The sequence below is a fragment of the Toxorhynchites rutilus genome, chromosome 1, assembly GCF_029784135.1.
Source record: "Toxorhynchites rutilus septentrionalis strain SRP chromosome 1, ASM2978413v1, whole genome shotgun sequence".
In the NCBI taxonomy this organism is placed as follows: Eukaryota; Metazoa; Arthropoda; class Insecta; order Diptera; family Culicidae; genus Toxorhynchites; species Toxorhynchites rutilus.
This window is the reverse complement of record NC_073744.1, coordinates 45,211,657-45,234,071: the sequence shown is the minus strand read 5'-3', so window position 1 is coordinate 45,234,071 and position 22,415 is coordinate 45,211,657. Positions and strand designations below refer to the sequence as shown.

The window sequence follows — 22,415 nt, the reverse complement described above, 5'->3', positions numbered from 1 at the left end:
GCGTCTATAAATATTGCTTTGATGTGTTGAAAATATGTTTCTTTACCATAATAAAAAAAATGGAAACGAAAATGCTATTCAGAAATATATTAATTTTCATGCAATTTAATAAATGGTTCGTTGAGAACCATTGACAAAAAGATGCTTCAGATGGTTATTGAACATGTCAGATTAAATTGCATAATACCTCTGAAAATTTATGTTTGTTCAGTTATACGTTTGATCGATTTCACGGTGATCAATTTGCCCCCGGATGACGGTACCGATAATTCGTGATTCAACGGAAGACAGTACCATTAATGGCTCTTATCGGATATCATGATATTGATAATTCATCATAAATTTGCCAGAAATGTGCTGTGAACAGCATGTGTTCAACTCGCCATATGACAACATCTCAGACCACGGTTTGTATTTTCGTGAGCCGATATACCGCTAGAACCATTATAATGTACTGAACTGTAAATCACTTCAGGTGCATCTTCGCTTCCCTTCTCAGGTTTGGCCCGGAATTCAGCATCTGCGAGATTTTCCGTGACTTTTTGTATCCTCGTCATTCAAGGATTATCAATTTGCAAAAAAAAAATTCCCCTTTGGAAATAATCACTATTTCGATTATTCCAATAATATTCTCCAGAAAATTTGTACCTATCTGTACTTTTGTGCAAAAATCTGTGATCTGTACCATACAGAATACCTTTCCAGATAAATCTGCACATGTTGCAACGCTGGTTGGAAGGCGCCTTTGGGACCGATGGAAAAATGAGAATGATATCATCATAATGGATGAATAACTTCCAAAAACTCGTTATGCTAAGGATGAAATACTCCGAAAATTACAAATGAAGGATACGAAGAATTTCTCTATTTGTGATTTCCGGAGTGTGATTATAGATTTTTGCAGATATGTATAGATATGTACAGATATGTACAGATTTCCTGGAGTGATAAATTAATAACACGTGGAGTTGGTAAAACAGATATGACCGAGATTTTATTTTGACGATTGGACCCCCAATTCTGCTGCAGTGTTAAATCACAAAAACATTCCCAATTTAACAAGCATCAAAGGAGTATTGGAAGAGGCTCCGTAAAGAAATCTCTTCTGGATAAAAATGGATTAACTGAGAAGAAATATCAGTTCGCTCGCATTTTTATGTTCTTACTATGCCTCACTCCTTGGCAACTGACGAATGATTTTTTTTTGATCATAACAACAATAAAACTAAACATCTAAAATCTAAATCGTCAAAGCAATGGTGTGATGATCACAATCTTGAATCCATTGATCATAACAGCATAGGGCAGCTCAAAACATTTAATAATTTATGCAGTCAAAGTTTAGCAAGAGTGTGTATAACAATCATAAAACAAATGAGTACTTTGAGGCTTGAGCACTATTTTTTCAACAGTTATTTCTATGCAACAAATACTTTGAATGGTACAGATTGCGATAGAGATTTCAGAAAGGAATAGCACAGATGAAACAGATTTCAGTTTAACTGTGATAAAAATCAGACTACTTGAAGAATACTTACTTCCCCGCAAAGATTGAATGACTTGTTACTGGTGCTTTTCCCGAGCATATTTTGCCCCAGATCAACAAATTGAATTGTTTTTTTTTCAAGCTGAAAAACCTGAATTCACGAAGCTACATGAAGAGCTGAAATATTTTTGACGTAGGATTACGTCTTCCGAGAACACATTGGAGTACAAATTGAAAATCGAAAATCGAGCACATCGTGAAAATTGTCCATTTTCATGATGGATTGAAGAAATTTTTGCGTCAATCGATTTCGGCACTCCATAATAATTTTTTATATGGAAGAAAATAATATATGACATGAAACTAACTATCGAACAATTGAAAAATCTGAACCCCAATCCTAACGGAAATACTCACTTCACATGCACACATGCGGCGGGTCCCTAACAGAGACATCTGAACCAAGGTGCCTGGGGGAAATCGACATTGCAAATACAAGAAAGTAGGGGGAACTTTTATTCCTGCCGAGATGTGTTCCCTAACAGAGACATCAAAACCAAGAGCTGCCTGGGGGAAATCGGCATTGCAAATAGTGATCCCCGATTTTTGAAATTAATCGTTCACCAGCTAATCAAATACTTTTCAGCAGTTTGTTATTCGATACGATTAATCGCCCCAAATAATCGAACAATCGTCACACTGAGAGAAATAATTAGTTAGACTAATATTTCTTATTTGCTAGAAGGCCATCTGGAATCAAAAAAGCGTTCATTCCGCCTGAAAATCAATTATCATCTTCTACGCTCCCCCAAACTCGCAAACGAAGCTCACTTCGTGTTGACTGCATTGAGCTTCGTTTACGAGTCTAAGGGAGCGCCAAAGATAATGAATTGAATTTCAGGAGAAAACTGCAGCGACTGTACGTTCTGTTCTCTTTGTTTTGGATCGATTGATCGACGTAAATTATTCGTTCGCTTCGATTATTGGTTGTACTGTATTCGTTCGATTAATAATCGATTTCTTTACGAATTATTCGATTAATCGATTAATCAAACGATTATCGGGGATCACTAATTGCAAATACATGAAAGTAGGGGGTGCTTTTGTTCCTACCGGAATGTGTTCCCTAACAGAGACATCTAAACCAAGCTGCCTGAGGGAAATCGGCGTTGCAAATACATGAAAGTAGGGGGTGCTATATACCATTGGATGGATGATTAAATACTTGTTTGAAGAGCCGTTGGCAGATCAAGATTTTATTTTGTAACTTGTGAGAAACAAGAATTTGAAAAACAGATCTATTGAAGTGTTATCACGTCACAAAAATAGAGCATTTTTTTAGATTATCAGATAAACTCAAACTCAAACATTTTTATATTTGGGTTTCTCTGGGCAGAAAATGAGGGTCAACAACTCACAAAATCTGGTTAAGATCGGTCCACAAATAGAGGAGAAACGACTGTCTCCAGAAGTTGTTGTCTCGTCACGCAAAGTAAATCCATTCCAGCGTGATGTGACAACATTTTGTCTCACTACAAACACTTTTTTTACGTTTTCATGTATAAATCACATAAAATTAAACAATGTTATAGAAAAATTGAGAAACTTTTCCACAAGAATCATCAGTTGGAAAATATTTTATAGTTATATTGGCTTGTTGTCAGTCAAATACTTCTGGGATGTCGCTACACCCGTCTTTTTGCTGTTTCTGACTGTTGAAAATTAATGTTTCAGTTCCGTTTCAAAGCATACAAATGAACTTTCTTCTATGTATTGTCAACAATAGATGAACGTAGATTCAAGAATATAGAATATAATCTTGTTTCGATTTCCGGTTTGCTGATAATAGTATTGAATGACAAAAAAATATGTAAAATCCATACGATTTGGGTATTGGTTGCAGGTGTCTCACCAGCGACAGTCGAATATCGTATTCCGATGTCATTTTAAAATCGAGGATGATGACTTTCGGTTCGTTAAAAGGGGATCTAAAAGACCGGAAATGGATTGAAATCGCACAATATGATTGTGAATGGTAGCGTTGAAACAAAGCCATGGGTACGCAAAAAAGAATGAAAGTTTATATAGAATAAAGTTTGATAGAGAGCAGATAGGATTTAAGCGAGAGGGAGATACTATTTGAGTGGTAAGGATACATCCTTAGAGAGATCCGTGTGGAGTTAGACAAAGAAAGTGCACATACAAATGCACACGCAAACGTCAACGGTCAATGATCAAAGTCAAATTCATCTTCAACACGCAAACATAAACGCCCTTGCGCACATACACACGCATGCATACGGAGAGTTTATCAAAAGTATTTGAGAGCAACATCAGATGGGTTCCCCCGGTAGTGAACGCCATTCGATGAACCAGGTGCGTGCGAGCTATTGATGGCAAGTGCCAGAGAGAACGTGTAAACAATCACGGTGTAAAAACTGGGGGTCGGTTAAGGACCACCCCGACTTTTCCCAAATAACGGCATGCCGTGTACTACAGGTAACAGGTAGATTCAATTTATATAGCTTATTTTGATGAACATACCATAGTGAAGAATGAAGAGATCCAGAACATGGTCACCATATTATCAAATTGTCAGCATTGTGACACTTTTCATTTGACACTACATGAAATTGGTTAGGAAGCATCGTTCCTGAGATACAAAGGGCGGTAGGTTCAGGACCACCGGTCGTGTTAGGACCACCTTCTCCTATAGGATGGACTTTTGGAAAGGGCAGGGAAGATCTCAGAGGAAAGTGAGAAGTATTCAGAGTAATAAAAAACACAAAAAATAATATATATCTTGCCACAATACGGTGAAATTGTTATTAAATACAACTTATTGATTGTGTGACGTGACAACGCTTCGTGGAGACTGTTTTTTCACACGGAGCGCGTTGTCATGTCACAAAATGCATACCGATTTTTTCCAAGTTCTTGAGAATTTTTTGAAAAACTGAATATACAGGTATCCACGTTCATGTTTTGTTGACAAATCAAAGAACAAAGTTTATTTGTATGTTTTGAAACGGAACTGAAAAAACAACAATAAAGTTCAAAAGTCGGAAACCCCAAAAACAGGTGTTGTCACATCACAAAAGTATTGGGCTGGCAACAAGCGGATTCAACTGTAAAATATTCTCCAACTGAAGATTCTTGTAGGAAATTTTCTCAATTTTACTTTTATATCGTTTACTATTTGGAAATCGTGTGATTTATACATGAAAACGACAAAAAAAAACTGTTTCTAGTGAGTCAAAACGTTGTCACGTCACGTTGGGATGGGTCATTACCATTCTACCAAGAGACTTTCCTTCTACCTGACGGTCCGCTTGCGTGAAGAACATTTCCGGCAAGTAAAGGGTGGAACGACCAAAATTTGGCCGAAGAAGATTACGTATGTACGTGTGTAATTGCTGAATGGCTTGACTTGGAGGACACACTACATTATGAACAACATAAATTCAAAAGGTCGCTGCCACAAAATGGTCCACTATGTATTTTTTGCAATCCCCTCAATACCGGTATCAATTGAAATCATTTGACTAATTGAATACAATACATTATGAAAATATTCCAAAAAATTTTAGGTAAAAATAAAATTTTTAGAAAAAATGTTGAGTGGGTTTATTATAGAGAAATATTCTAATGAAATAGAGAATGTACTAAAAACTAGAAAATAAAATGAGTAAAAAACTTGTAAATATAAAATTTAAATTGACCAAATTTTGATCGTTCATCCCTTTCCTTGCAGCAATTAAAAAACCCACCAATTGGTTTTCTGAGAAAACGTAATCTATGAAGGGAGACCTAGTATTCATGATAAGGTAAATGATCTTGGTTTTTCCGATTTGGGGTGTTTTTACGTAACTAGTAAATGCAAATCGATTTTTCTTCATGAAAATCACACATAATCGATACGAGTTTGGGTTTGTTGAAAAGCCCCAAGTCTCTAGTTAGTAATACTACCATTCAAATTTTTATGTTTTTAACGATTTTCCTTAAGGAGGAATTATGATCATGGTTTGACCATCTCTGATCATGGTTTGTCCAAAATATGATCATGGTTTGTCCGGTTTCAGAAATCACCATTTTTGAATGAAAACATTCGAATTCTCAAGTAGATGTTGCATTTATTATTGCTTGAGTTTACTGTCATCATATTGATCCATTCATAATTTGGGATATCTCCAGAATATTGCCTTTTCCTGGGCATTTTGAAAGTATTACCCTCAACACATTCAACACGGAGAAACTTTATTTCTGCTATGCGCGAAGGACACAATAAATAAACTGCAGCGCGCCAAGCGGTTGCCATAGAAATCATGTGGACAAAATAACATTATTGAATTGGACAACTCATGATCAGAATTGAGTTCATCAAAACACGTTAATTTAATGGTTTAGCTATGTAAATCTGATACAAATGGTGTGTAAGTGTTTTAAATCTGTAAGTATTTGTAAGTGTTATAATCCAGAAAAGGTCTGAATACGTGCCAATCGTGGTGATCGATTAAAAGTTAGCTCGAATGAAGGGCGCAATGACACAAATAGAAGGTGTATTTTATAATCCTTTAAAACATGTGATTTCGTAAAAATATACTATAAAACTACTGTAAAGCATGAAAAAGACAATTTTATTTATATGTTTTGAAACATTCGAATACCTTATTTGACACAGTAGCGCTGAATTAGAGCATTAAAAAAAGTGGGCAAACCTTGATCATATTTTCGACTGGACAAACCAAAATCATTTACCTCAGAAATCCCGAATAGGAAAAATCTTGGTCAGAATCGAGAAAAATATCATTGAATCTGATGGCCGAGTTCGGCAGACAGACTTATCAAGTAATGGCCTATTCTGACGCGGAGTAGCCAACCTTCTTCTTCTTGGATGGCATAACGTTCCCAGTGTAACTTTTGCCTTCGCAATGTAGGTATTACTTGCGTCATTTTTATTAGTAGTACAGGTCGGACTCGATTATCCGGAGTATTTTATTTTTGATTTTCGGAAGTTTTGAATAATTTGTATAATAATTCCATATTCTATAGCTAATATGGGGCTATATAATATATTCTATAGCTAATGAAAGGGCTTGACTAGTAGAAGTTATTTATTTAAAAATGTAAACAGTTATTTATGAAAAATGTAAACTCGAAATGGCCGCCACCACAAAATGGCGCCATATATATGTTTTTCACAACCCCATTAATATGGGTATTGAATAAAAGGGCTTGACTGGTAGAACACAGTAGATCATGAAAAATCCAAATTCAAGAAACAGGCAGTGGGTGGGGTTCTGAAAAAAATTGTAATCCGCCATTTTGTAGCGGCCGTTATCTTGGATTCACTTTTTTCATGAATAACTGTATTCTACTATTCAATCCCTTCCATTCGATACCCATATTGATGGGGTTTTGGGAAAACCCATATTGATGGGATTTTGAGAAAATATATACATAATCCGCAATTTTGCAGCGGCCGCCATCTTGAATTTTCAAGATCATGGAATACGCAGTTTTATAATTACACCAGAGATAAAGATGTGTTCCAAATTTCAGATCAAACGGTCAACAGGAAGGGGGTTAAATTTCTAGTAATGGGGTACAGCGCTACAGACAAAGTTACAAAGTTACAAAGTTACAAACATACAAATGGGTCAACCTAGATAAAACCGTTTAATAAATAAGTGCAAATCATAATTATATTTCGTTTACCGAGAGAAAATTTAATTTCTTATGACTCGATTATCCGGAGGATTCGATTATCCGGAGTGAAAAAAAAATCAATACTCCGGATAATCGAGTCCGACCTGTATTTAGTTGAGATTTCTATGCTGAATAACACACGCCTTGAATGTATTCTGGAATGGTAAGCTCTAAGCTAATGCGCTTGAAGCTCTAAGCTAATGTTAAGTGATTATCGCAAACTAACATTGATGAAAATGTTTAATTATGTATTTTAATATTGGGAAGGTCAAAAGAACCGTGACTAGAGTGGTACATACGATAAACGTTAAAATTATTCTTTTCTATGAGGTGAGTTCTATACAAAAAATGATTGTAATGCGTGATAATAATTCAATTTTCATGTAAAATTTGTAAAAATCCTTGACACTCGTTGCACGAGGTAGAAGGAAAACTATACCATTATAAATTGTTATTGATATAATATAATTACCATTATGATTTAGAATTGCTAATTTGCAATAAGATCTTCATTAAGGCTGTTGCAAAAAGAACCCGCTTTTCTTTAAATGCCCACATAAATAAATTATTTATTAACAAATATGTCTTGTCCTGTTTATGACTTGTCATTGACAATAAGACAATAATTACAATAAAAACATTAAGAAGAAGATCAATTAACATCCGAATAACGTGTTCAACTGATTGATTTTTTTTGTTGTAAAAATAGCTAATCTAGTGACATTATTGGGCGAGGTCATGTGATTCAATTTAACAGTTCGGCTAAAAAGTTTATAAGGTAACACAGTAAAACTATTTTTTTTTTTTGAAAAATTCAATTTTATTATTCCACATAATTGCCTTCGAGGGCGATACAACGATTATAGCGATCTTGCAACTTTTCGATACAAGTAATCTTTCGATTTTTCCTCAAAATAGGGCTCAGTTTCGGTAATCACTTCATCATCGGTCCTCAATTTCTTGCAAGCAAGCATTCTCTTCAGGTCTGCGAACAGAAAATAGTCGATGGGGGCCAGATCTGGAGAATACGATGAATGCGGAAGCAATTCGAAGCCCAATCCATGCAATTTTGCCATCATTTTCATTGAAATTCGGAATTTTCCATTTTTTCACAATAACAAAAGTTGCTTCACTCTCAATGCTGTAACTCACGAACCAATCAACCGATTGCTGTCAAATTTTGACACGTATCCATTGAAAGATGGTGCTTTGTGATAGTCAAGTAGATTTTTTGCAAGAGGCGCCATCTAGACGTCGACCTTATGAACTTTTCAGCCGAACTGTGAATTGAGTAAGGTCATGTGTTTTGACTTCACTGAACTTTTTCTTATGAGGCTACACAGAGTGTTGTGTATATGCGATTCTGAAAAAAAATCTTGAGCAGTTGTAAACCCACATTCGTCATGTCATGGCCATTATACTGCCCGAAATGTGTATAGTACTTATCAGAAACTACCTCAAAAGATTAAACATTCATTTAATAAACAACAGAAACAAATTTCTGATTTTTACATCACTTTTCGAAACACCAAATTAAAATGAATAATGGAGCTGACTGAAGCCAGAGATTGGTTATTTCAATGCTGCCATTCCAAAAAAAAGCCAATACTTGTCGATTCGAGCGAAAAACACGATTCTGCAGGTACGCGTTGAACCAGAATTAACGAAAGCCCTTTATTCGTACCATCGGTGAAAAAAAAACGAGAGATGATAGCGACAGCAAAATGCCACATCAAGTACCGCTATGAACCGATTGTATGGCTTTTGCCCCGCAGCATCAACTATCCAAAGCGAAGATCAGCAACAGCTTCAGCTTCTAACGGCATGGAGGAGTGCGTGTCCAAATATCGTTCCTGTTTTCATCACAGATTTTAGTTTACTCGGAAATTTCGCCGCGTTTGGACGCTGTTTTACTTCCGCTGAGCAGGCAGTTAGAGTGTTTCAAGATACATGTTCGTTTCATACAGTTTGGTGAGACTATTTTTCGATGCTTCATGTGTTTGTCTGGTTAAATACGATGTTATTTTCAAAGCAATCCAATAAGTTTTCCGACTCTTAGTGTGATGAATTGTGTGCTTCTATTTTTTCGTGTAGTGTGAAGGATTCCCAGAAGAGCCTTTGGCTTTACAGCAACGAATTCAATTAAACTACGTGTCGCAGAAGTGAAGAATATGAAAGAGTTTTAAATCTTTTGACACTTTTATTCTTGATAAGGAATAAATCAGGCTTGTGCGATTGCAGTAATCGGACACTTTTGTGGTATTCGGTCATTAAACACAGTTCTGAAATTGATGAAGGATTTTAAGTTGGTCTCCCCCGAAAAATGTTGAGAAAAAGCAATTATTTTCATATAATATAGCTTTGCGCCTGCATCATTCAATCTGTTCAATTGAAGTTTGCATACTATATCCAAATTTTTCAGTACTTCCAGTAGCATTTCCAAACATCGAAACATGTTCGAACGAATCATACAGTTTTTCATAACAGACTTCTCGATATTCTGGCATGTTTCCAAAATCACAGTCTTGGGCTCATCTACTTGTCCTCGGCGTAAATTTTTCGAACTAGGATCCTTTAAAGGGATTCCACTTGGTTCCACTGCCGAAACATAAACAGCGCAGTATAACACAGCCCCGCAGAACCCGGATGTAGTTCTTGCCAGGGTCCGAAATCTTCGAAGGTTGAACTCAAACATCGATGCATGCACACGTACATGGGAGAGAGAAAGAGAGGAACGTATTCGTTTTGGGGGAAGTCACTTCAAAATGCAATGAAAACAATTTGACTGGAAAGAATGAAATGATATAGTCGAGTCGGTAGAGGGAGATAGCGACTAAACGCCCGACTGACTGTTTAGTCGTTTTGGCGGAAAAACTGCGCAAAGAAGCCAAACGTCATTACAGACTGAATACGGATATAGTCAGTCAGATAGTCAGCTGACTATCCTCAGTTGACTCTGACTATGCAGAGCCCTGGTTCTTGCTATTCATTTTGAAGGATGTGGAAGCTATCTTGAGCTCTCCATCCAGTCTTCCTAAAAATACTTACACATGAGTACGCGATGTTCTAATTCCATGTTTTTGTTCTACGAGAACATGCTTTTCGCTAGTGTTCAATGTTTATCCCAAACTCGCCATGATCCACAAACATAAACATGTAGTGATGACACGCGGACATTTAGTTGCTTTCTCACTCTACGACTCGACTCTCTCATTTCATTCTTCCCCGTCAAATGGACTTCAATGCACATGGAAGTGACTCCCCCTAAAATTAATTCGTTTCTCTCTCTCTCATGTATCCCGTGTGCATGTATTAATGTTTGAGTTTAACGTGGTTTGACGTCGAGATGGAAAATATAAGGTGGGATAATTTTTAAACAGCTCAAAATACAAATTACACAAACTATAATATTTCCTATTTTTGTTCAACTACATTCAAAAGACAAAAAATCAAGATCAATACTTACGAATTCAATGAACATACTTCGGCTGTCACGCTCTGTTTTTCTCATTTTCCATTACTCGAGAATTGTTCAAGCAAATGAAACGAAAATTATCTTTATGAGGTTTTAGGGTGCAATGAATGATTCAATGGTGGTTAGATACTTCTCCCCCCTCTCTTAGGGGGTGCTGCCGTAAAAATGAAACACAAAATAGGACACATTCCAACAATGACAATTGGGGGTCTCCGTAGCCACATTGGTTGCGCGTTCGCTTAGTAAGCGATCGATCGTGAGTTCAAAACTCAGGGCCCTCATTGACCATCTTTGTGTTGTTACAGAATAGCTACGTCCACGCAACAATCATCAGCGATGGAGATCGATCCACGGTCGAAATTAGATCGATTCATCCATACAACTGCTCTGCTCTGCAAGACACATCGGGCTGCTGTTCTTATAAATAACTCAACAATGATCAATCAACTGTTTCCGCTGTCCGGTGGTCCAACTGGATAATGGAAGAACAGAAAGAATACTCTTACGCCTAAATGGCTACTGTGTGAATGTACCATATGTAATGGTATAGAAGGAATACTGGCGAATGGCAACTGTATAATGTACTAATTATAGAAATGATAACTATGTGACATAAGTGACGAACCAGCCAAATGAGTTGAAAGTCACTATAATACAGAAAAAAAAAAAAAAAAAAAAAAAAACTATGTGACATGTACACGATTAAAATTCGGCTCCTTTACTGCTAAAATGCTAATGAGCCTTAAATAAATATAAAAAAAAACAATGACAATTGAAATTTTTCGGAAAACTCTGAAGGAAAATGGGAAAATTCGAAAAATTCAATTCGCATGTGTTCTACAATTACATAGTGACAAGCGTTGTTAGTCCATTTGATGTTTGCGCTAACGAAATTGATCTTCGTTCGTTGGAAATGGATTTTAATGTGAACGATTTAATGTAACGAAGATTGCCGGGTCAGCTAGTTTCTAATAAAAATTTCCTGAGTTTTCGATATCTTCGGCTTTCAGTCGAAGCCTTCTGCTGCAGGATAATCGTTTTTGGGTAAATTCTGGTTCGTCCAAAAACGTAAATGAACAAAGTCCGAGTCGCACAATCGACAGGAAAATGGGAAAAAAGGTTGCAAATTGTTTTCATGTAAAATCCACTTGAAAGATATGTTTGATTCACTCCGTATGATCTAGATTGAGACGAAAAATTGTCCGCATGCGTTCATGTTTTAGACGAATGAGGTATTCAGCACCCTAATTGAGAAAAAATAATTACAATTGCGGACAAGAGATAAGCTTCTATAAAGCTCCGTTAAAATCCAAAAATAATAGACATTAGAATACTAATTCTGATATAAGAAGAAATCAAAGAAAAAATGAAACATGTTAGTTCATGACATGCTCTGTTTTTTTAAATGATGAATGTAATGCGAAAAATATTTTTTCAAATATGTAGTTAGTTTCTGTATATCGCCTTTCAACGTTATTCGTTGAGACATACAATTTCGTACCATTTGAGTAACTGACAGGTATGCCTGTTATGTGAACTTCCTATCTTATTGGCTACTATTACAATCAAAGTTTGAGACAACCAAAACCCGTGAACCTTCCCACCTTCCATGCTCCATCTCGGTTTGACATAGACTACAGGTGAGCTAGTTTTTTTGTATTGTACACGAAAATCACCCACACATATAAAATAGCGTGCAGTGTTGTGTTCAGAAACACTGATAAATTTGTGAATTTTGTTAATATAAACCCGTTTTTCTATATGTTTGTTTTTCACAAAATTGAACTCGGAGACAAAGTGAACCAAAATTTTGTTTAGGATTCCTCCCAAACTGCACGCTACTTTACAAGCTTTTTACGAACACTAACGCGAGAACCTTTACAGCATACTTGATAACTATCTAAGTTCGTTGGTTTGTGTTCACGGTGGATAGACAATAAACCATCCATTAATGGTGTAAATACTTTTTTGCGTCCGAAATCAAGTTTTCGTTTCACTTCATATGGACGTTAAAATGAGATTGCATACGCTGGTAACGAGATTCGTGTGTAGAAATGAGGATTGAAGTCAGGTTGAATGAAGAGGCAGATTTGTATTCATTAGTCACGTCAATTAGAATAACCATACCCAGAATAGTCCATCAGTGATTCTTGCTCTCAACGCTCGTGAATTCATTTTCTAGTCAATTCATATCATGTTGACGGCTAATGCAGTAGTAGGCCTAGTTGAAGTGAAGCTATTGAGAGGAGAGTCGATTTTCATTTTTCATCTTCGAAGATTTCAGGCCCTAGAAATAACTAGGGTAAATGATCCTGGTTTGTCCGATTTGGGGTGTTTTACACAACTAGTAAATGCAAATCAATTTTTCTTCATGAAAATCACATATAATCGATACGAGTTTGGGTTTGTTGAAAAGCCTCAAGTCTCTAGTTGCTAATATTACCATAAGGCGTTGAAATTATTCAAATTTTTATGTTTTTATGATCATGGTTTGACCACCTCTGATTATGGTTTGTTCAAAAAATGATCATGGTTTGTCCGGTTTTTGAAATCACCATTTTGACGTAGGACTACGTCTTTCATTTCTATACCGGGTTGTAAAACCAAACAAAGTTTCGAAAACGAAAGCGTTACGCCGGAGACCGAGATTTTGAGTGTTAATAACTCCTAAACAACTGAACGAAATGGTATGATAAACACTTCATTCGAAAGATAAAATGTCTACGTGTTCTATACTTTTTACTTTCTGATCCAAAAACTTGTTTCAGTAGTCTTAAATTTGCTTTCAAAACAGGCTATTGAAATCACCAATCGATATATAAGCGAGCGCCGCTCGGAAATCCACTCAGTTCTAATTGAACAGCGGTTGGAGCATGTTGTCGCTGTTATTGTGAAGGTGTTTGTGCACCTTAGGCCAGAAGGGAATCCATCAGGAGGAAAGTGATGCCACAAATGGTTCCCCGGGAAGTTCTCGAAGCAGCTGCTACACACACATACACACATACACGCGCGGAATTCTTTCCGTTTGGATGCCGTTCAGCATCGAGAAAGTTCCGGAAAATAATCTGCAAGTTCCTCTAGGAATTTAAAAATACATTCATGTGAAAGAGTTTATTTGAATGTTTTCTATCCATGTAACACTGTGACCAAATATGATTCAATCAAGTGCTATTAACAGATGGTTATCGAGTTAGCATAAACCACTGGTGGGCTTCCAGTATCGAGGAAAATGTGAAAATATCTAATCGTTACTGAAAATAATCTGCCAGTTACTCTGGGAATTTAAAATTACATTCATGTGAAAGAGTTTATTTTAATGTTTTCTATCCATGTAACACTGTGACCAAATACATTTGGTTTTGTGATTTTTCAATCAATCGCAATTAACAGGATAGCTTCTGAAGATTATTCTTCCCCATCAGTAGGATATTTCCGTACTCAATATTGGATGCATAAAACCTTGTGCCTCCAACGTAACGCTCTCGTTTTCGAAGTTCTCCAAATATTCATTCATTTAGAATGAATTCAGATTCAACTTCAAACAAATGATCTCTAAATCAACGATAGTCCTACGTCACCCTTGCGGTTATACCATAGATATAACCCACTTCCTGTTTTTGAATAAAAAAAATCGAATTTTCAAGTAGATGTTGCATTTATCATTGTTTGTGTTTACTGTCATCATATTGATCCATTCATAATTTAGGCTTTCTTCAGAATATTGTGTTTTCTTGGGCATTTTAAAAATGTTCACCACGACACATTCAACATAGAGAAACTTTATTTCTGCTATGCGCGAAGTACACAATAAACAAACTGCAGCGCGCCAAGCGGTGGTCATAGAAATCATGTGGACAAAATAACATTATTGAATTGGACAACTCATGATCAGAATTGTGTTCAACAAAATGCGTTAATTTAATGGTTTGTAAATCTGATACAAGTGGTGTGCAAGCATGATGTTTACAATATTTGTATGTGTTATAATCCAGGAAAGGTCTGAACACGTGCCAAATTTTGATTTAATTTGACAAAAGGTGTGCTGAATTAGAGCATTAAAAAAAATGGACAAACCATGATCAAATTTTGACTGAACAAACCAAAATCATTTTCCTTATACTAACTGTAAATAAGTGCAACGTATGCATTGAAAAAACGGACAAATTTCGGATGGCAATTTAAAAAATACAAAAGATAATTCAATGGACTAAATTTTTCTTGAATGCTACATTTATTAAGCCTACTAAAAAAACGATAGCCTTACGGAACCGTAGTCATGATCTATGAGAAGATATTTGTCAGAATATTCATCAGATCTTTCGTGCCCTTGGCGATTAGCTACTTCTCTGTTCTCTGTTCTAACATTATTGGAGTAGGTCCTCCGTTTGTGGTTCGCCCAGCAATTTCCTATTGGTCGCAGATGGGGGCCTTTGGAAGGGTTAGCGGACTTCGGTACAACATATATATTCAGTCGCTCCATCTCCAGTGATTTGTTGTCAGTCGCCCTTTCTGGGTGATTGCCTGCTGCCCAGACACGGCAGGCCTAGACTGACGTTCCGCATAAATGTACTTGTTTATAGTTTGAGCGGTTGCTCCGACCTCCCTTTCGATGGACGATGAGGCTATCTTGCTCTCGGTCCCCCTTTCTAGTTTCTGTTGCACTTTACTGCACAATAGAGGCGAATGAACTGCAAAGTTGAAGGTTTTCAAAAACAAAGAATGGAAATTTACTGCACTGTCCGACGACCAGAACCAGGCTTCTTTCGACGCTCTCGCCATTCTCCTGAAGAAGAAGAATGAAGAATGAAGCAAATCGTGTTTTCGATTAAAAAAAATGATGCCAAACGTCTTCAAATTGCATGAAACGTCGGGATCTATTGTCATTCCGATTTTTTCTGTCAAAAATCGACACTCTGGGACTTAGTTTTCTTCCGGAATACAAGGAAAAACTAGACAATTTAGCTCAATCGGACTTCATTTACTAGTGTCGCAGACGTTGAAATTTGAATTTTTGGAAACCGAAAATAACAGGAAATCGGGGTTTCCAAAAAAAAAACCGTTTGATGCACAATCATTGATTGTGTCCATTATGAAATACAAAGTGACCTTCAAACTACACGAGCAAATTGCTTGCCATACACCCTCTACACACAGAATACGGAATTTCGAGGAAACTAATGTAAATTCCATCGATTCGCAAGAAAGACACATAACAGCGCTCCAATTGTAATTTTTATACAATTCGCAGGTGAAAGCAGCGTAAAGGTTACCGCAGAGAGAAATCAGAATAACGGTAACAACTTGAAGAGGATTAACTTTCGTGGTCGTGGACAAAGGTCGGAGGAAGGAAATACGACAGAAATGGCGAAACACCTACGGGTATGTTTCGTGCTGATGATCTTCATCGCGAACTATTTGACGCACGCAACTATCCCGACCATAGACAACATTGGTAATTATAATAATCGAATCATATTAATCAAAAATCAAAATCAGAATAGGTTAATGGCTGGCATTTCTCGGAACTAACCTTTCATGTCGTGACGACTGTTCAATCTGTTTTAACGTCAAACGATAAAGTCGGAAACTTCGTTGTCTTTTTCTGTTGCCATTTCGGATCACCCAAGAGAAACGTCTAAGCGCCGAAAAAAGAATACCCACGCAGTCTATTTTCTTTTTTGCAAACTCTCCGTTCACCATTTATAAGAGTCAAGTTCAACTTTTGAACTAATAGTGAATATAGCAAAATTGAATATTCAGTGGTTTTCCGGGTTCAATAAATTATTACGGCAATCTGAAATTAGTTTATGCTTTTTTCCAAATTCGTACTTTCTCGAAAAAAGTATTGACATATGAGCCGTCAACGTTTATTCGATGAGTATTTTCCCGAATGTACCAAATCGTTGAGTCTAGCGTTCACACCAACGTAACAATTATTCATATTTGACATTTTTTTGTATTTATCGGAATGAAGCCGGATAAATTATACTTCCGTAAAACGTCACTTTGCCTTAACACGTTGAGCCCCGAGTCGGTCCCTAGGGACTGACATTGAGCTTTTCGCTAGAAAAACGTTTATCACTGGGACTGACAGTCACAAGTAATGAAATTTAAAAAAAACACGGTTTGTTTTCGGATGTTTTACGATACCTCGTAGTCGAATTTCAGACTATTTTCTTTGTATACAATAACTATCTTCGAAAGCGGGGACCGACACTGATATTGTACAAATGAGCTTGATGCGACGGAAAGCGTGTTAAACAGCTTCTCAATCCCAACAGCTTTTAAACGATTATATTTTTGATAATAAATAATATTAATTTCACATAACGCAGGAGTGCAACAAGCAGACGATATAAGATAAAAAATTGTAATGATAAAATTCAAAAAGAATCATGTCTGAAGATTTAAAAATTCTCATTGAATATCAGCCTTTCTTCCTCATGAGAGACCCCGATCTGGAAGGTCGGAAAAATTGGATTTTTTTTTCTTAGCAATGTTGTCCTTAAAGGATTTTTCGATATTTGATTTCGTTGAAAAGCTGTGGGGGAAATAGAATTGCTGTACGAATCTTTGAACGCCTTTTTCTCGAAACCATGTTTTTGGTATCGATATCTCAGGATCTACTCGTCCGATTTGGCTGAAATTTTGTTTCAGCATGTAAAAATTAATTATCTAAAGCGTTGCCGTTTTCCGATATCACATTTTTTCGATTTTTTCTGAGTTTCTAAACCAGAAATTTTTCATGAAAAATAACTTATCTCTAACAAAAATGGCCGCAATTTTGGTAATTTTTCGAGTTTTCAAAAACCCCTAAAAACGCTTTAGGTATTATCCTGATATTTCACAATATTTATTGGAATACGTTCGGAATTCTTCTTAACCGAAACCAGCAGAAAGGTAACGATTTTCAGACAGCATCTACGCATCCAGCTGTCAACAGCGTAATACTCAAATTGATCAAATTAGAATTGCCTGGCCTTTGGTCATTTTGAACTGAACAAAATGTTCAGAATGTACATATGGAAAAGCAAATAAAAAAAGTAATTGACTCTGTTAAATTGACGAACAAAGACTGAAAAAAAACTATATATACAGCCATTCCATGCCAAACCGATATAGTGGTTCTCAGATTTTCGTCAAAAGTGGTAATTTTGTTCTTTGTCACAAAACATTAGACCCGTATTCTTTATTTTTTTATTAGGGTGCCCATTTCCATTTTAGGATGATCCGAAAAATAATTTTTTCCACTTTTTCCCAAAAATGACTTTTTTCAAAAATTCATAACTTTTGAATCACTGAACCGATTTAGATGATCAGTATTTTTTAATAATTAAAAAATTTAATAAAAAAAATCAGTTTCGGTAATCACTTCATCATCGATCTTAAATTTCTTGTCAGCGAGCATTCTCTTCAGGTCTGCGAACAGAAAATAGTCGCTGGGGACCAGATCTGGAGAATACGGTGGATGCGGAAGCAATTCGGAGCCCAATTCATGCAATTTTACAATCAATACACGAAATTCGGGTTTTCGGAGAAAAATTTTAATAATATTTAAGTTACTAGATGACCCGGCAAACGTTGTTCTGCCATGTAAATTATTTCTAGTGAATATTTTGGCTCTTCAATAAAAAATAACTCATGTATTGTAAGTGTGTTTCAATGTTTTAACGATCTATTAAATTAATCGATTGTGAACGATAAAGGATAGATTCCACGTGGTTATCGAGCAGATACTTGACCGTGTATTGCGTGTATTGCGTGTTGGAAAAAAGAGGAAAAATTGATTTTTTGAACCATCAGTCAACTTTGAAAAATCATAACTCAAAAACGAAAATAGCGGAAAATCGAGTTGCATGGCAAGGCTGCCACATTTGCACAACTCGATTGAACTTGAGTTGCTATCCGTACAGGTAATTCTGATTCGATCGAATTTCAGAATACCGGAGAACAGTTGATCAGTGGATGGATCTGGGATTTCCGAGGAAGGTACTCTATCCTAAAAACTAAAAATGTGTGTATAAGATAATCCTTTTTTTTTGTCATTCAACCAAATACTTCCATCAACATGTTTGACGGAACACGGGTAATTTTTGATGGAGTCCATTAAAGACATCATTTCTTCTGTTTGAACACACGTGCCGTCGTTTGAACAAAAGCTTTGTCGACGTTGCTCATGATAGCGTCTCGCAAATGAATGTATTCTGTTGATTGTGTCATAGGAATCGCAGTCGTACGCTCTCTACCTTTGCGTATATGTTGACCATGGATTATTGGCACAGCTCAAGACGTTGTCCTAACTGCGTCAATTCATCAAACGACACACATAAGAATTTATGGAGCGCACTCTCTTGTTTGTTTCGTCTCCTCCAACCACATGTTTAAAAATATTAATTAAAAATAAGTAATTATGTTCTTAATGATTGAAGTAACTTTGGTGCATTGAATCTACACATGTGTTCACCAGTCGATTTATTATCAGGATTGACCAGAATAGCATGAATGTTACTTCACATTCTAAGCATGTGTGTGTTTAGTAGAATTTCCATAATTTATTGTGCTCATCCAAAAAGGCTTCCAGCTCGCCGGTGATGCGCCTAGCTTCAGTCGAATTGAGGTTACTTGAGTATGTATGGGGTGAAAGCTCGATGAAGAAGACGAAGTGCCATTGATTCAACTCATCGATCAAGGCGAAACAAGATCATTTTCTCCAACAATTTCCGAATACAAGACATCATTGCTATTGGGTGGTACGAATTGAAGTCGGATGCTGGTTTTCCGGGTTTTTGAATAGCTATAACTCGTACTTGTCTCCAATCATCCGGAACAATATTATGCTCCAGAAACCGATTGAGTAAGTTCAACAAGCGATGCTTCGTCACTTCCGGGAGGTTTATTAACAAGTTGAACATAATTCGATCCGATTCTGGAGCAGAACTAAAAAGGAGAGCAAGAGAGAATTCTACCATCAGAAAACCGGAATCAACATCGCACCCAGTGTTGCCACATTTAAATCTGTATCAGAGGGGTCAAAAATTTTTCTCATCTGTACTTTTTTTCCAAAAATCTGTACCATCGAAAATATTCGTTGTAGAGAAAAAAAATTTTTATTAGCATGAACAAAATACTCATTTATTTACTACAAATGCTACATTTACATTTGCAAGTCATCCGTGTGTTTGGTGATACTTATACATAGTTTTTTTTCTGAATTTAGATTGCATACTATCATTTATTGAAAACTTCGAGCTGCCGCCACGATGTTTGGCCAAATCTTTTGATCTCAAAATAGCGTTCATCGTATCGTTGCTGAGCCGATTTCGAAGCTTATTTCTGTTCTGATTATATTCATAAAAAATAGCTCGGCAGTTGCCGAGGAGTGAGGCATCCGTCAATTCTTTTAAGTAAACCATTTTTGTCGATTTTTCTCATTTGTTTGATCAGCTCGACGACAAATACCCTTTGAAATTATCTGCCTTTCGCTGTCCATATGACCCACTGACTTGCATTTTTGGCAAGTCATCGGCTTTGGCACGAAGAGTCGCACCGGTAGCCTCAACAATTTGTCCATCATAACGCAGTCAGGAAGGGCGGCACCAGTAAAAGTAACTCGAAACGAGTCGGTTCGGCGTAAATTTAAGTTTTTCCTCTTTATGAGAAAATTTCTCGAGTTGACGTCAGTCCAACTTGCCTACAATTTTCATTTGTTCGTTCGTCATATCCCGTTATGGGGGTCGTTATGGGATGGAATAAATACTGAAGTGCTCATCAGAAAAAATCTCGTTTGCCTCCTTTCGATCGGACACGACAACTCGCAGTTTGTTGAATCATGGGAGAGTTTTGTCACAGTGTCTGTGAGGGTCTGGGGCAGCAGAATAGGCCGTACGGCGTTAGAGTTATCATTGTGAAACCCTATTAGAACCCAATATTTTTGTTCTCTTACAGTTAAGGTACTACAATCACCATTTTTGCACCCGGTTCTATTCTCTCAATCGCTGGTTGCGACAGATCCGATGATGACCACGGAAGCAGCTCTTACTACGACATCCTCTGCTCCAGTGGCAGACAGAAATTCCAAAAACACAGAAAAGAAATCCGACAAGGACGCAAAAACGGAGAAAGACGAAAGTCCCACGCTGGAATTAGTTTCTAGAGTTTTGCATACTTTACGGTCTCCTCTCCCAGTCATGCACTCGACGCTGGCTGCTCGAACACAACCCGGATGTCCTTTGTGTGATTCATCCGTGTACAGCTATTGTGATAATAAAGTGTACCACGATGGTTGCTGCTGTGGGTACATGAACGGCCCAGGAGGCCCTGGAGGACAAGGATTTCCAGGTGGTCCAAATGGTGAAAAATGCTCCAATATTTCATTTTCTTCACAAAAACTGTAACTAATCTTGTTTGTCTCTTGAAGGTATTGGCTATGGTGGCTGTGGTTACCAACAGGATTGTAGTTTCCTCTACGCGAACTCTTGCTATGAACACCAACTGATAGTGAACTGCTGCTGTAATTCTCCATACTAGACGAGATCTCACAATAGAGAATAGGGAACTTTCTCTACATATTTGAATTGAATTATCTTCATAATATACTTATTTATTTATTAATCTAGCTCTGCTCTCTCTCTCACTTCCATTAATCTCTGTCTCAATTTCATTCTAGTCGAATATAAAACCATACTTTACGATAAATGTCTGTGAGAGCCAATGTTTCGCTCTCATGACTTTATCTCACTTCATACAAAATACATATCCATTAAAAATAATATTGGTTTCTTTAGATTTAGAAATATGAATAACTCTAGTTTCTTTCTCATAGTGACCTGAAAGAATAGTAAATTCAGAGAATATATTTGAAATATATAAACTGGGATTTCTCAATTCTTCGAAAACCGTTAGCAGATTACGAGCGAAACTTTCTTCTCGAGATCTAATGTATAATAAAATCGAATCACAAAAAATCTATATGCACTGTCACATAAATGAAAAAAAGTATATAACCTAAACTCTACCTTAACGTTGCTAACATCAACCATTAAATGATTCACTCACTATTCCACGTCATCCTTGTACTTCTCGCGTGCCTCCGCTCTAGCATCCGGTACTAACTGGTTCTTCACACCACCGAGCACGTTACTGGTGGCCTGCGTTGCCAACACGATTGGCTGCACTGCTATTGGCGCTAGCTGACGCACAACTGCTCCGACAGCACCGGTATAGCCTTTCTGGTCGTGTTCCTGGGCAGTTAGCTCTACCAAATTGTGGGCGGTTTCAGAGATACCCTACAAACAAATGAAGAGAAACTGAATAATCTTTCCCAAACTAGATTTTGCGTACTCATTGTTTACCTCTCTGACAATCTGTAGGGCATTATTCATCCCCTCCCGAATATCTTGTGGGGGGTGTAATCGTTTCCTTTTTCCTTTCTTAATCCCACGACCACGACGCACCGATGGTCCAGGCGATACCATATCATATGCCGTCTCCGCTGTTAGCTGTTTGATACAAGAATTGTTATTGTTCGGATTTCACTCAAGCATGCACTCATTTGTTTTTTACCTGCAGCAAATGAATGACTCGCATTGTAATTTCCAAAGCGGCCAGCGCCGTTCTCGCCGTGAAGCTATGTGCTCCCCGTTGTAATCCCCATACAATACGACCATCCAACTGATATTGTTCGAAGGGAAGCCAAAACAGATCGTATATTCCTTGAACTAAAATAATGAAACCAATTTCAGTACA

At 36.9% G+C, this 22,415-nt stretch overlaps 2 protein-coding genes across 5 annotated transcripts in view; one reads left to right on the top strand and one right to left on the bottom strand.

Moving 5' to 3' along the window:
- The window catches only part of LOC129762844 (uncharacterized), a 30,560-nt gene extending 9,020 nt beyond the window's left edge, over window positions 1–21,540 (top strand). Inside the window, exons 1-4 of one of the 3 annotated variants that reach the window (XM_055761407.1) lie at window positions 38–9,147; window positions 15,919–16,122; window positions 20,616–21,020; window positions 21,088–21,540. In XM_055761407.1, the coding sequence (XP_055617382.1) occupies window positions 8,940–9,147; window positions 15,919–16,122; window positions 20,616–21,020; window positions 21,088–21,197 (927 nt within the window). In that variant the 5' untranslated portion in view covers window positions 38–8,939 and the 3' untranslated portion in view covers window positions 21,198–21,540. Of the gene's footprint in view, window positions 1–37; window positions 9,167–15,918; window positions 16,123–20,615; window positions 21,021–21,087 lie in introns of those variants that run through there. The other 2 variants (XM_055761409.1, XM_055761408.1) reach the window with 2 other exon arrangements.
- The window catches only part of LOC129762843 (autophagy-related protein 2 homolog B), a 66,890-nt gene continuing 65,733 nt past the window's right edge, over window positions 21,259–22,415 (bottom strand). For both annotated transcript variants that reach the window (XM_055761406.1, XM_055761405.1), the window contains 3 exons: window positions 22,233–22,387; window positions 22,022–22,168; window positions 21,259–21,955 (listed from right to left, as the gene is read on the bottom strand). In XM_055761406.1, coding sequence (XP_055617381.1) covers window positions 21,725–21,955; window positions 22,022–22,168; window positions 22,233–22,387 — 533 coding nt within the window. In that variant the 3' untranslated portion in view covers window positions 21,259–21,724. The remainder of the gene's footprint in view (window positions 21,956–22,021; window positions 22,169–22,232; window positions 22,388–22,415) is intronic.